Source organism: Pristiophorus japonicus, chromosome 17 (genome assembly GCF_044704955.1).
Source record: "Pristiophorus japonicus isolate sPriJap1 chromosome 17, sPriJap1.hap1, whole genome shotgun sequence".
Lineage (NCBI taxonomy): Eukaryota > Metazoa > Chordata > Chondrichthyes > Pristiophoridae > Pristiophorus > Pristiophorus japonicus.
Window position 1 is genome coordinate 103,159,104 of NC_091993.1, and position 15,892 is coordinate 103,174,995.

Below are 15,892 nucleotides of genomic sequence, written 5' to 3' on the forward strand. Positions count from 1 at the left end.
ACTTGGCAAAAGATTTTTGTTTATTTATTTATAAACACAGAACACAATATCATCATCATAGGCAGTCCCTCGAACGAGGATGACTTACCTCCACGAGAGTTCATAGATGTTTCAATGAAAGAACCGATGTTCCACTCCTGAACCCCAGTTGAGAGCTGATCTGATCATGGACTCAGCTCCACTTCCCTGCCCGCTCTCCATAACCCTTTATTCCCTTATTACTCAAAAATCTGTCTATCTCCGCCTTAAATATATTCAATGACCCAGCCTCCTCAGCTCTCTGGGGCAGATAATTCCACAGATTTACAACCCTCAGAAGAAATTCCTCCTCATCTCACTTTTAAATGGGTGGCTACTTATTCTGAGATTATATCCCCTAGTTTTAGTTTCCCCTATTAGTGGAATTATCCTCTCTGCATCCACCTTGTCGAGCCCCCTCATTATCTTATGTTTCGATAAGATCACCAATGAGTATAGGCCCAACCTACTCAACCTATCTTCATAAGTCAACCACCTCATCTCCGGAATCAACCTAGTGAGCCTTCTCTGAGCATCCTCCAATGCAAGTATATCCTTCCTTAAATATGGAGACCAAAACTGTACACAATACTCAAGGTGTGGCCTCACCAATACCCTGTATAGTTGTAGCAGGACTTCTCTGCTTTTATACTCCATCTCCCTTGCAATAAAGTTTGCCATCCTGATTACTTGTTGTATCTGCATACTAACTTTGTGTGTTTCATGCACAAGGACCCCCAGGTCCCTCTGTACTGCAGCAATTTGTAATTTTCCTCCATTTAAATAATTTGCTTTTTAATTTTTTCTGCCAAAGTGGATAACCTCACACTTTCCCACATTATACTCCATCTGCCAAATGTTTGCCCACTCACCTAACCTGTCTATATCCCTTTGCAGATTTTTTGTGTCCTCCTCACAACTTGCTTTCCCACCCATCTTTGTATCATCAGCAAACTTGGCTACATTACACACGGTCCCTTTTCCAAATCATTAATATAGATTGTAAATATTTGAGGCCGCAGCAATGATCCCTGTGGCACCCCACTAGTTACTGTTTGCCAACTGCAAAATGACCCATTTATACCAACTCTCTGTTTTCTGTTAGTTAGCTAATCCTCTATTCATGCTAATATATTACCCCCAACCCCATGAACTTTTATCTTGTGCAGTAACCTTTTATGTAGCACCTTATCGAATGCCTTCTGGAAATCCAAATGCACCACATCCACTGGTTCCCCCTTATCCACTCTGCTCGTTACATCCTCAAAGAACTCCAGCAAATTTGTCAAACATGATTTCCCTTTCATAAAACCATGCTGACTCTGCTTGATTGAATTATGCTTTTCCAAATGTCCCGCTACTGCTTCTTTAATAATGGACTCCCAACGTCAGATGTTAGGCTAACTGGTCTATAGTTTCCTGCTTTTTGTCTGCTTCCTTTTTTAAATAGGGGCGTTACATTTGCTGTTTTCCAATCCGCTGGGACCGCTCCAGAATCCAGGGAATTTTGGTAGATTACAACCAATGTATCCACTATCTCTGCAGCCATTTCTCTTAAGACCCTAGGATGTAAGCTATCAGGTCCAGGGGACTTTTCCGCCTTTAGTCCCATTAATTTATCTAGTACTACTTCACTAGTGATAGTGATTGTATACTCCTATACCCCTTGATTGGGATGTTTTTAGTGTCTTCTACCATGAAGACCGATACAAAATATTTGTTGAATGCCATTTCCCTGTTCTCCATTATTAATTCCCCAGTCTTGGCCACATTGTATGCCTTTGTTTTCAATTTGATACCCTCCCTTATTTCCTAAGCTAGCCACGGATGGTTATCCCTTCTCTTATAGTCTTTCCTTCTCATTGGGATATATTTTTGTTGAGAGTTATGAAATATCTCCTTAAATGTCTGCCACTGCTCATCAACCGTCCCATACTTTAGTCTATTTTCCCAGTCCACTTTAACCAACTCTGCCCTCATACCTTTGTAGTCTCCTTTATTTAAGCTTAGGACCCTGGTTTGAGAACCAACTTTCTCACCCTCCAACTGAATTTGAAATTCAACCATATTATGGTCACTCTTTCCTCGAGGATCTTTTACTAAAAGATAATTTATTAATCCTGCCTCATTGCACAGTACTAGATCTAAGGTAGCCTGCTCCCTGGTTGGTTCTGCAATGTACTATTCAAGGAAACTATCCCGGATACACTCTATGAACTCCTCCTCAAGGCTACCCTGGCCAATTTGCTTTGTCCAATCAATATGAAGGTTAAAATCACCCATGATTATTGCTGTTCCTTTATTACAAGCTTCCATTATTTCTTGGTTTATACTCTGTCCAACCGCGTAGCTACTGTTAGGGGACCTATAGACTACGTCCAGTGACTTTTTCCCTTTATTATACCAAAAATGATTGAACTAACAACTTTAAGTGAATTAGAAATTGGACTAGATTATTAACAAGTTCCTAATCAAAAAAGAACAAATTCTGGCCAAAATAATCTGCCATACCACTGTCAATTTCAGGTTACTACACCTGCTTCAACTACATTTATTTAAAAACCTACAATATATACATTAAGGAATTCACTGTACAATTCACTGTTAGAAAGCATTCAGTTTTCTGGTCTTTTATGGTGAAGTCAACAATGAAAAAATCATCATCAAATTTTCTTCAGTTAAAATAGTGGAAGCCTTTGCTTTCAGTCAAAACATTGATTCTATACAATATGGACAAACATTATATTAACAGAAAAAAATGAGCAGCATTCTTTAAATAAAACATCCTGGATTTCCTACTCACTTTTCTTTTAGGACTATGTTAACCAACTTTTAAAAGAAAAGCATGTACAGCATACATTTTCTCTCAAGACAACTTACAAATTATATCAAAATATCTACAAACAACAGTCTTGTAAAAAAAAATGTTCAAAGTAGGCATTGATCTGAGGACAACTCCACTATACCTGGAGCATGAAGGCCATGTGGCTAAAGGCAATTGTTTTCCCCCACATGTGGTGAATGTGGTTACAGTTTACCGGTTTGTATTTCTACAGTTGCAGCATACAGCTCAGTTCATGTTGCGAGCTATTTAAAGTGGCCTGCCAGATGCTTAACCTGTGACAATGTAGCTTCCCAAAGACAAACTCAATAGCATGCATTGCTTCTTTTAGCGTGCACCATTAAAAATGACCAAACTGGATAGTTTAGATGTGAATATGTAGATTTAAAAAAATGGAAGTCCAGTTAATGTTTTGGATATTTGGATAATGAAAAAGGTTTATCATTACCAAATAAAACAGGTCAAGTACAGTGTTTCTACTCCTCCGAACATCATTTCCTAAATAGTATCGAAATAATAAATGTGTTTCAGTAAAAAATACACACTTCTTGATCCATTACTGCTATATTGGACATTTGATTGATTAAAAAAAAATGTAAAGTATTTGTGCAGCAAAAAATTCACTTAATTTCAAAGTAATTAAATGCTTTATTTGCACATCAAAAACAGAAAAATGTGTATAGTTAAATGTTCTGTGACCTTACTGTGAGAGGATTGATATTATCCGGTAATGCATGTCTCTCATAACCTAAAACTGACACAATCACAGGAGTCAAATCAGCTTGTGATTGAGATTGTCTTGGGGAGTTTTCGACACCGGGCTATAATCACTAACAAACCTTATATAAACAGTAGTTACATTAAATTCCCTGAAGCTTTAAGTCTTCCATTCTTTTGCACATTGTTTGAGAACATGAAATTCCAAAGCTCTAATTTGCTTCTTTGAATTTTAGTTGCTCTGTGCTCTGTCCTGATAGCTCCAAAGTACGTCTGGGTGCGTTTTGATTATTAAGTAATCTGGTCTCCAGGCACCCACTTTGTCCATAGCACTGTGCGCAAACAGAGCAGCGTCTCAACATGATTTGGCACTGATAATAACAACAAGTAGTCACACCTTCCAGACACACTTTCCACATGACAGCAGTTTCTTTCCTTTCCTTTCCACGTTAGAGAGTTTGCTTATGTGCACCTTTGTACCTTGGGACAAGGCACAGCAAGTCACCTGTGCTGTCTGACGTAAGCAAAGTGACATCATCGCAGCTTTAGCAATCCACCGTGTCCTATGTTGACATGAGAAGTCATATCGAGGTCTCGTCACTGCTACTGAGTGTGAAAAAGGACAAAAGGAAAAAAAAATGCATGACCATGACTATATGCTGAAAATAGTGTGATGGAAATCAACTGTGCATTTCATAGTTGGAAGTATATGGCTGACAGTGAGATACTGTTCCAAATTAACTGTGTAAATGTTTCAATGGAGAAAATTAAAAAATAGAAATCTGCAAGTTTGATGAGGAAAGAAATGGGATAGATATTAGTTTGTAATTCATAAATAGAGATGTATAGATATGAATTTTAATTTATATTTCAAAACAAATATAAGTATTTTTGTGAAATTCAAGGATGAATACGACACTGTTTTGCTTTAAAAGAAAATATAGTGTAATAAATATATAAAGCTTTGAATGAGAAAAATCCATTGAGAACATTGTTGTTTATTTGACAGACCTTGCATATTCTGCTATATCAACGACTTTACTGCAGACAGATTATGCTAAATTTCCCCCTGCTCCTTAAAGATAAATCAAGCAAACCCCAAAATATTTATCTAGCTTTACACCTTATATTCAACATTGACTTTCCAAATATGCATGTGTTGGGTCCCTTGGAATGACATTTCCAAAGTCCCAGTAGTTCAAGAACCACCATGTTTCACACAGCATTTGACATCACTATTTCTGCTTATCCTTCAGTCCTCAATCCCATTCCTGACTATATTCATTAATATCTTTTTTGTTAAAGTTAAAAAGCTAATTCTTATTAATTTTTTTGTACACAATGTTTCTTTGCTTTCTGGTTTGATCCATATCTTTGCTCGAGTACATACTATCGACTTCACTATAGTAGGTACATAGAATGAGGGCTGTATATAGTTATACAGTTCTAAACATTTGGACGCTGCCCGAGTTATTCCTGGTTTTTTTGGGGGGGTGGGGGCGGGGCGGAGTTGGGTGATGTGTAACAATAGGTTAAGGCAGCTGAGGATCTCCAGCAGGGGGTGCATTATTCCCGCCGTTTTTCCAGTTCCATCCACAGTCTGTATGACTTGCTCTGACTGGGAAATGTTCCACATGTCATTTCAACAAATTGCTTCTGGTGTTGGGTTGCGCCTCAGCAGGGCAATGCATATTATTGCTGCCAGTATGCCAAGTATGCATAGCTCCTATGTCCTCGCACAGCTCCTTATGGAAGGACTGGTGGCCTGGGCAGGACCAAATGTGTGTGTCCCAGTTGCAGTTCTACCAGCATTCATCAGCTAGGAAGTTACTAAGTTTGAAGTATGTGCAGTGGTGAATTCGGAGTTGACCCCCTCTCATTCTGCTGCAAATGGAAATCCATTAACTATTAATTGGGAGTCTGTTTCACATCTCCATGACGATGAAGCTTGTTAATTTTGTCCTCATGAGGAAACTTATTAAGGAAAGTACTGCATGTGATGGTGAACAAATTAAATTCCATTTGGAATGTGGTAGTTATTCTACTTATGAGTTAGAAATGTTACACCTTTGCATTTTTCATCTGTGTGGTGAAATGATAACAATCTGCTTGTTACGTTCTTCCACTCCCAGTTTTAACATTTTCCATACCCCTCTCTGGCAATCCTCTGATACCTCACCCAAATGGCCATTTTTCACGTGTGACTGTAGACAACACATGCCAGCGAGCTATTTGACTATGGAACATCGCAACCAAGAATAACCCAATAAAAAGTTTTACCTTCAATTATTATAACAGAACTAGAAGAATAGCAACATAATCCTTTTTACAGACATTATGGGCCCAAGTTTCCACAGGATAAAAAACGGGCGCCCCTCCGAGCTGGGTGGCCGTTTTTCGCGCCTAAAATGGCGCCAGAAAAAAAACGCGCTATTCTCGAGCGCTTTGCAGCTCCTTGTCTGTTTGGCGCGGCGCCCAGGGGGGGGCGGAGCCTACACTCGCGCCGATTTTCTAAGTGGGAGGGGGCGGGTACTATTTAAATTAGTTTTTTTCCTGTCGGCAACGCTGCGCGTGCGCGCGTTGGAGCGTTCGCGCATGCTCAGTGTGAAAAAAACATTGGCACTCGCCATTTTTGTAGTTCATTGTAGCTGTTTAATTTTTGAACATTTTTTAATAAAAGCACATTGCCATCAGCACATCAGCACTGAGGCTTCTTGCAGCCTTCTCACTGTCTCCTTCCCCTCCCCACCCTCTACGGCAACAAACGGCGGTTTCCTCCCCCTCCCTCCCCTCCGCGGCGGCAACAAACCGCTGTCTCCTTCCCGTCCCTCCCCTCCGCGGCAACAAACCGCTGTCTCCTTCCCCTTCTCTCCGCGGCAACAAACCGCTGGCTCCTTCCCCTCCCTTCCCTCCGCGGCAACAAACCGCTGTCTCCTTCCCCTCCGCGGCAACAAACCGCTGGCTCCTTCCCCTCCCTCCCCTCCGCAGCGGCAAACGGCGGTTTCCTTCCCCTCCCTCCCCTCCGCGGCAACAAACCGCTGTCTCCTTCCCGTCCCTCCCCTCCGCGGCAACAAACCGCTGTCTCCTTCCCCTTCTCTCCGCGGCAACAAACCGCTGGCTCCTTCCCCTCCCTCCCCTCCGCGGCAACAAACCGCTGTCTCCTTCCCCTCCGCGGCAACAAACCGCTGTCTCCTTCCCCTCCCTCCCCTCCGCAGCGGCAAACGGCGGTTTCCTTCCCCTCCCTCCCCTCCGCGGCAACAAACCGCTGTCTCCTTCCCCTCCCTGGCAACAAACCGCTGTCTTCTTCCCCTCCCTCCCCTCCGCAGCGGCAAACAGCGGTTTCCTTCCCCTCCCTCCCCTCCGCGGCGGCAAACGGCGGTTTCCTTCCCCTCCCTTCCCCTCCCTCCCCTCCGCGGCAACAAACCGCTGTCTCCTTCCCCTCCCTCCCCTCCGTGGCGGCAAACGCCGGTTTCCTTCCCCATCCCCCGCGGCAACGAACGATGGCTGAAGCACTTTCACACAGGTAGGAAGATGGTTTATTTAATCTTTTCTTTGCTTATAAATGTTTATTCAGGTTGGATTTATTTGTATAATATTTGTAGAAATATAAATAAGGATTGATTGTAGAATTTAATGACTTCCCTTCCCACCCCCCCCTCGTTCTGGACGCCTAATTTGTAACCTGCGCCTGATTTTTTAATGTGTAGAACAGGTTTTTTCAGTTCTACAAAAATCTTCACTTGCTCCATTCTACTTTAGTTTGGAGTACGTTTTCACTGTGGAAACTTTGAAATCAGGCGTCAGTGGCCAGACACGCCCCCTTTTGAAGAAAAAATTCTGTTCCAAAGTAGAACTGTTCTACCTCACTAGAACTGCAGAAAAAAAAATGTGGAGAATTGCGATTTCTAAGATAGTCCGTTCTCCACCAGTTGCTCCTAAAAATCAGGCGCAAATCATGTGGAAACTTGGGCCCGTTATCTGTAATGCAAAAGAGTCCATAATAGAAGAGCATGTGGTGTGTGTTAAATTATGAAGTATTGATCAATAGGTTTAATCATAAAGTGGCAGGACTGATTGTTATACGTATATATTTTTTTAGAAGTGAATAATCCTTCAGCAATCCACCAACAATCCCCAATACCAAAATACACATTTGTATTTTTTTCCAGCAGAATTTAATGGATCACTCTCTCCATATATACACTCACACACACACACATATAAGCAGATATGTATTTGAACAAAACATTAGGAAAGTTTCAATTTGTTGCCCAGGCGTAAAACTGGTGTAGATCTAGAAACCGCCCAATTTCATTGATCTCAATGGAAATTAAAGTCTACAATGGGTGGCTTATTCGCAATGCCTGTTCAATGCACTGGTGGCAAATTGACAATCAATCCCTAGGTTTCTGCAGCTATTTTCTGTGCACAATAACTTCTGTGTGGCGCAATATGTGTAAAAATTAACTGCAATAGGGTATTAACTGTATCTTCATGACTTGCCAAACGCTGTGACATCAAACACATTATTTCACACCAATGGGCATCTAGTGCAAAGTGTCGCTGAAGAGCTTTCATTACCAAAGTGATATAATCATATTTTCAGCCCTTTGCAACCTTCCCAGTCGTGACCTGCTCCATTACTACAATATCTTAATTGTATAAATAATATATACATGAAACGGTTGAATAATAAGCTGAATTACACGAGGCCAGAAGAGGATTCCAGATCAGAAGTATAAAATGAAAATAATTTCCAAACATTGGCCCTGAAATTACATCATGGAATAATAGTTTATGAACGCTTTATATTTTGGGCTGAAATTCCTGGCTCTGCTGTTTTGACAGAGGCATTTAACTCATTTATTTTAAATGGGCCTTTGCTAAAACAGCACAGCATCTCATGAGTAATTCTCCGGCAAATATTTGCTTCCAGAGTAAGTTGCTGACATAATTGGTTTAATAAATATTTCATACCATTGTGCTCCTTTGTGCACAGAAATATTGATAAAACAACTGGATAGCAACAAACTGAATTCCAGTACCGGTAGAAATTAAAGGCCTCTCACGCTGTAGCAATGCGTAACAATTTTCCACTTCAGGGATTTAGTCAATTTGCCTTCTGTGCCGTGTTTATGTTAGCTAGCGCTGAGGAACATATGGAAGAGATACTTACTCGGAGCCTGATGAATCTTCATCCACTGTGCCTGTTTTAATGCTCATGGGTATGGGCATCACTCCGTTCATCTGCTCCACTGTCGTTTGCCTCAGTTTTGTTACACCTCCTGACCGACTTCCTTCACTGGATCCCACTGAAGATGCTCTTGAGGAGACAGTGGCAGTTTTATGATTGGAAAGTTCATTATGAATTCGATTAATGCTGTTCTTCTCTGAGAAGAGTGGTAACCCTTTATTTTTCAGAATTCCTGCAAGTTTCAAAGGAAGATGAAAATACTTCATAACTTATCGAAAGCAATATTTTATTTTCCAAGATTATGGAGTAAATCGGACAGCAACTTACAAAGTACGCACATGCTCAGTTAAACATGGAAATCCGGAAATTGCATTCCGAGTTACCTTGCCCTCCGCAGGCTGCGCTATAACAGTACCTCACCGATAGACTCGGCACTGAAACCCACGTAAGGATGTGAAGTTGCTGTACTTTCCCTCCAGTTCCCCACTAAACGCGGCAGAAAAATTTTGGGCTGGTGCATTCAGGTGCAAGTGAATTTTTAACTATGTGACCAGTCATAATTACTGTCAAACAATCTTTCTGGCTCAGAAAATTTAATTTTATAAGTGGAAAGTCTCATTCCTTCAGAATTCAATTAGTGTTGTAGATTTATTAAAATTATTTTATTTTACTTTTTCTGTCTGTTTCTTTTATCTCTCTTTCTTAATCCCATCTTTCATTCCTTCCCTTTATTTTGCTTTTGGTACATGATTTAAATCTAATTTATACTTCCTGGTTTAGACTCTGCGTGTCTCAGTGAGGGATTCTTCAATCTGATTGGTTAAAGAGCCTCACTGTTTTGTTCCCTGCTCACACACACCACAAATTCTCTGTAGAGGGCACTGTGCTGGATCAGATGCCCGATGACAGCATGTCTCCACTCAAAAGGCCCTGAAAACTCAGTAGGCAGCTGTCAGTGCAGTGAACAGCAAGTGCCGTTCCTTCATCGCTGACTGCAAAATCCGGGCCAATGTCTCCATAAACAAAGCCAACACTCTTAATTGGAAAAAATGCTAAATAACCTCAAAGGACTTTTGCACAAATGGAGTGATTGTGATTGACAGTTACCTTTCTGAGGCTGTGCATTAGGGTTCGGCATTAACGTCAATGCATTTTCTTTGTACAGACTGTCGCCATTCTCCTTTGGCCTTTCATCCAGATGGTTGAGCTTTTCTCGGTGAAGTTCGATGTTTGCCACGGTTTCGACTTTCAGATTCTCTGACCCGCCGTGACCTTCACTTTCACTTGCCGTTGTCATAAACTCTCCTGGCCAATAAGGTTTCACATGAGCAGATATGTTGTCCACTAGAAAAATCCATTGGCATTTGTTTCAAAAATAAATAAATGACAAAAACCGCAACTTTTTTCCCCACACATTTGGACATGAATCGAAATACATAGTGGGCAGTCGTCTTGAATGTGGTAGTTACAGACGCTTTTTCATTACTTTAATTTCTGAGTATTTCAGAGAACATTTCCAAATGTTTAAATTGATTAAAGTGTTTCTATGTTGGGGTAGTTAGCTTTGCAACTTAATTTGTATTTTCATTATTTTTTCAATCAAACTTGGACACTGGATGGGGATTGATGGCAGCAATGTGAAACCCAGTTACATGCTTCACTTTGCATTATCAAAAGTAGACCATTGATGGACTGGTGCACTATTGGCGTTATTAGGGTGATTGAGAAGTCACAATCTCTGTACACAAGGGCCTACTAACAATTAATGCTGCCACAAACCCCCTAAAATGTTACAAAACCCTCATCAATAAATTTAAGGTACATATTATTAAAAATATAACATATCAAAGTGTGATTTTAATGTTTTAAACTGGTCTTAAGGTGAGAAACTACATAAGCGTGGAGATAAAGTTACAGTCTTGTATCTAATTCACAAGCATTCAATGTAAACATATTTAATAACTTGATTGCTGTAGCATTAACACTAGTCCTAAATAAAAAAAGAATAAAATGGCACAGATAAGACAATATTCATAGGATTTTAATTGCTGATTCCTAACTCTACTCAAGATCACAAGAACTAACCAGAAACTGGATCCAGTGACTATCTGATATTGTGGATGGAATAAGGAAATCTGAGCAGTTTCATAGTTACCTTTCGGAGTACTGTGGTTAGGATGTTTTTCATTATTTGGGGATATAATATTCTCCCAACCTGGCTCTCCTTGATACTCCTCATCTTCTTCACTGTCTGAAGAATGAGTGGAGGCATAAGATCCACTTTGGTCATCTTCTAGAGACAGATCACTGTCTGAGTCTGAATCATGCTCTGTAATGAAAGAATAAATAATGCATTGATTGCCAGTCATTCTGCAGCAAATTCAAAGATCATGTTTAATGGGAAGGGTGTACTGCAGAATTATCACAATCTCTTAAATGTTATGAATGAAGATTTCTGAGGCTCAATCAGTCCTTGCTACTTGGTCGAGGCAGCTTGAGAACAGAGACTTTATGTTAAACATCTACTGATATGAAATTCCGAATAAAGAGTATATTATACACTCCACCAATTCTCATGTAACATATTATTGCTATTCAACTCTCTGATGTATCACATAATGTCTGCTCACATACAATTTTTAATCAGCCACATAAAGAATCACTGATTACTTTGCTCAGTAAATGGGAATCTTCATTAATAACATTAAAGATTATGGGGGAATTTAGTAGAATACATTTATCCAACAATAGCCTCAAGGCAACAATATTAACCTCTGAACATTCTGTTAAGTACAGAAGTAGCAAAACAATGGAAAGTTCTTTACCTGTTTGAAAAGATTATAAAATATATTTCCTCCCTGTGAGGAAGCACTTACATCGCTTCAGGTAGGTTCATGGAGAATATCCTGAATGGGACCCCCTGGATTACATATCCACTACTTTCCTCTCAAGCAGCTATTATTCAGGGTATGGAAATTAACATCCTTCCCACTGATACTAATGGTGAAATGTAAGCCAGAGATTCCATCAAGGCCGTTCCACAGTCAATAAAGAGCACATAATCATTTCTATCCTTGGTTCACCATCCAGAAGCAGGAAAGATGCTGTCTCTTTTGCTCCCTCAACTATTGCTCTTCATCAAGTTTGCAGGCAAATTACAGTCAGAATTTACAGTGTAATCTGCAATGAGGTACCACAGCACAATTCCTAGTGCTGACCTATGCAAATAATACACATGTATTATTTAGTGCCCCCAACATTATCAGAGATTTTTTTTTAAATACGCTCTCGTTTCTAGTGCCAAAAGGGGCCTATTTTATTGCAGTTCAAAATATAACTGACCCTTTCCTAAAGAATGGCTGTGCTATAAAGGAGTACTGTAATAGAGTAAACTTTCCTCAACAAGCTTACTCAATATTTGCTACAACTGGGTTTTAAGTGGTTTCATGCTTTGATTCCAGTTTCATTAAATTTAGCTGCGAAACAGTTATTAAATTACTAAATTTGGACTTGCACATCTTCTAGAAGCTATGGATTTAGGATCTAAGATAATACACTCAGATTGTCAAATACACACGCTCACCAATGAGCCTTCTTACCATCTGGGTTTGCCTTAATCTCATGGAATAAGGAAGTGGCATGGTCAGTGAGAGCAACATGGGCTTGACTTGAGGTACTGTTATTCAAGGCAGCTTCTTCCCTAAAGAAAAGAGAATTACTGGTCAGCAACAGTGTAGCCAGTGATATTGCTATAGGCACATACATTTATGGCCACAAATCCTACCATGAAAAATGGGCAAGGCTGCAGAATTGAACATAGCCCCCATTCATCCCTATAGAAATGGCATGTTTGTACAACAAACTTTACTTTGATATTTACTCAGGAATAAGGAAGTAAAGTGGCTTATGAGAGCAACATGGGCCCGATTATTGTTATTCTATTATCTGTTGAATGGATATCACGTCCCTCCAAAAGAATATTATTTTGGAGAAAATCTGCCAACATCAACCCCTCAAAAAACCCACCCTTGCCCCTGTGTCCTTGAAAACTACCGCCGCATCTCTAGCCTCCCTTTCCTCTCCAAAATCCTTGAAGGTGCTGTCGCCTCCCAAATCCGTGTCCGTCTTTCCCCCGAACTCCACATTTGAATCCCTTCAATCAGGGATCTGCCCCTACCACAGTACTGAAATGGCCTTCTCAAAGTCACAAATAACATCCTATGTGACTGTGGTAAACTATTCCTTCTCGACCTGTTTGAAACATTTGACCACTCCATCCTCCTCCAAAACCTCTCCCTCCAACGTCCAGCTGGGTGGGACTGCACTCGGCTCGTTTCATTCTGATCTATCCTTTTGTAGCCAGAGAATCACCTGCAATGGTTTCTCTTCCTGCTCCCACACTCTGGAGTCTCCCAAGGAGCTATCCTTGGCTAATCTACATGCTGCCCTTTGGCGACATCTGAAAATACGTCTAGTTTCAAATGTACGCTGATAATACCCAGCTCTACCTCAACACCACCTCTCTCAACCCCTCCACTGTCTCTAATTAGTCACATTGCTTGTCTGACATCTAGTACTAGATGATCAGAAATTTCCTTCAACTAAATATTGGGAAGAGCAAAGCCATTGTTTTTGGTCCTCGCCACAAACACCATTCCCTAGCCACTGACTCCATTCCTCTCCCTGGCAATTGTCTGAGGCTGAACCAGACTGTTCGCAACCTTGGTGTCATATTTGACCCTGAGATGAGCTTCTGACCACATATTCGCTGCACCACCAAAACTGGCTACTTCCACTTCCATAACAACGCCCGGCTCTGCCCCTGCTTCAGCTCATCTGCTGCTGAAACCCTCATTGATGCCTTTGTTACCTCTAAACCCGACTATTCCAACACACCGGATAGGTGGATAGGCAATGGCAAACATTTAAAGATCACATGGATGAACTTCAACAATTGTACATCCCTGTCTGGAGTAAAAATAAAACGGGGAAGATAGCTCAACCGTGGCTAACAAGGGAAATTAAGGATAGTGTTAAATCCAAGGAAGAGGCATATAAATTGGCCAGAAAAAGCAGCAAACTTAAGGAGTGGGAGAATTTTGTAATACAGCAGAGGAGGACAAAGGGTTTAATTAAGAGGGGGAAAATAGAGTATGAGAGGAAGTTTACTGGGAACATAAAAACTGACTGCAAAAGCTTCTATAGATATGTGAAGAGAAAAAGATTAGTGAAAACAAATGTAGGTCTCTTGCAGTCACATTCAGGTGAATTTATGATGGGGAACAAAGAAATGGCGGACCAGTTAAACAAATACTTCAGTTCTGTTTTCACGAAGGAAGGCACAAATAACCTTCCGGAAATACTAGGGGACCGAGGGTCTAGTGAGAAGCAGGAACTGAAGGATATCCTTATAAAGCGGGAAATTGTGTTGGGGAAATTGATAGGATTGAAGGCCGATAAATCCCTGGGGCCTGATAGTCTGCATCCCAGAGTACTTAAGGAAGTGGCCATAAAAATAGTGGATGCATTGGTGATCATTTTCCAACAGTCTATCGACTCTGGATCAGTTCCTTTGGAGAGTAGCTAATGTAACACCATTTTTTCAAAAAGGAGGGAGTGAGAAAACGGGTAATTATAGACCGGTTAGCCTGACATCAGTAGTGGGGAAAATGTTGGAATCAATTATTAAAGATGAAATAGCAGCGCATTTGGAAAACAGTGACAGGATCGGTCCAAATCAGCATGGATTTATGAAAGGGAAATCATGCTTGACAAATCTTATAGAATTTTTTAAGGATGTAACTAGTAGAGTGGACAAGGGAGAACCAGTGGATGTGGTGTATTTGGACTTTCAAAAGGCTTTTGACAATGTCCCGTACAAGAGATTTGTGTGCAAAATTAAAGCACATGGTATTGGGGGTAATATACTGACGTGAATAGAGAACTGGTTGGCAAACAGGAAGCAGAGAGTCGGGATAAATGGATCCTTTTCAGAATGGCAGGCAGTGACTAGTGGAGTACCGCAGTGCTCAGTGCTCGGACTCCAGCTCTTTATAATATACATTAATGATTTAGATGAAGGAATTGAGTGTAATATCTCTAAATTTGCAGATGACTCTAAACTGGGTGGCGGTGTGAGCTGTGAGGAGGATGCTAAAAGGCTGCAGGGTGATTTGGACAGGTTAGGTGAGTGAGCCAATGCATGGCAGATGCAGTATAATGTGGATAAATGTGTGGTTATCTACTTTGGGGGCAAAAACACGAAGGCAGAATATTATCTAAATGGCGACAGACTAGGAAAGGGGGAGGTGCAACGAGACCTGGGTGTCATGGTTCATCAGTCATTGAAAGTTGGCATGCAGGTACAGCAGGAGGTGAAGAAGGCAAATGGCATGTTGGCCTTCGTAGCTAGGGGATTTGAGTATAGGAGCAGGGAGGTCTTACTGCAGTTGTACAGGGCCTTGGTGAGGCCTCACCTGGAATATTGTGTTCAGTTTGGTCTCCTAATCGGAGGAAGGACGTTCTTGCTATTGAGGGAGTGCAGCGAAGGTTCACCAGACTGATTCCCGGGATGGTGGGACTGACATATGAGGAGAGACTGGATCAACTGGGCGTTTATACACTGGAGTTTAGAAGGATGAGAGGGGATCTCGTAGAAACTTATAAGATTCTGATGGGATGGGACAGGTTAGATGCGGGAAGAATGTTCCCGATGTTGGGGAAGTCCAGAACCAGGGGTCACAGTCTTGGGATAAGGGGAAAGCCATTTAGGACTGAGATGAGGAGAAACTTTTTCACTCAGAGAGTTGCTAACCTGTGGAATTCCCTACCGCAGAGAGTTGTTGATGCCAGTTCATTGGATATATACAAGAGGGAGTTAGATATGGCCCTTATGGCTAAAGGGATCAAGGGGTATGGAGAGAAAGCAGGAAAGGGGTACTGAGGGAATGATCAGCCATGATCTTATTGAATGGTGGTGCAAGCTCGAAGGGCCGAATGGCCTACTCCTGCACTTATTTTCTATGTTTCCAGGCAGGCCTCCCATCTTCCACCCTCCATAAACTTGAACTGATCCAAATCTCTGCAACCCGTATCCTAACTCACACCAAGTCCTGTTCACC

At 41.1% G+C, this 15,892-nt stretch overlaps 1 protein-coding gene across 2 annotated transcripts in view; it reads right to left on the reverse strand.

Moving 5' to 3' along the window:
- Positions 1-2,538: 2,538 nt before the first annotated feature.
- Positions 2,539-15,892, reverse strand: part of celsr2 (cadherin, EGF LAG seven-pass G-type receptor 2) — a 329,991-nt gene continuing 316,637 nt past the window's right edge. Inside the window, exons 31-35 of one of the 2 annotated variants that reach the window (XM_070858973.1) lie at positions 12,371-12,471; positions 10,927-11,100; positions 9,879-10,115; positions 8,754-9,003; positions 2,539-4,180 (exon numbers count right to left, since the gene is read on the reverse strand). In XM_070858973.1, the coding sequence (XP_070715074.1) occupies positions 4,159-4,180; positions 8,754-9,003; positions 9,879-10,115; positions 10,927-11,100; positions 12,371-12,471 (784 nt within the window). In that variant the 3' untranslated portion in view covers positions 2,539-4,158. Of the gene's footprint in view, positions 4,184-8,753; positions 9,004-9,878; positions 10,116-10,926; positions 11,101-12,370; positions 12,472-15,892 lie in introns of both variants that reach the window. The other variant, XM_070858972.1, reaches the window with a different exon arrangement.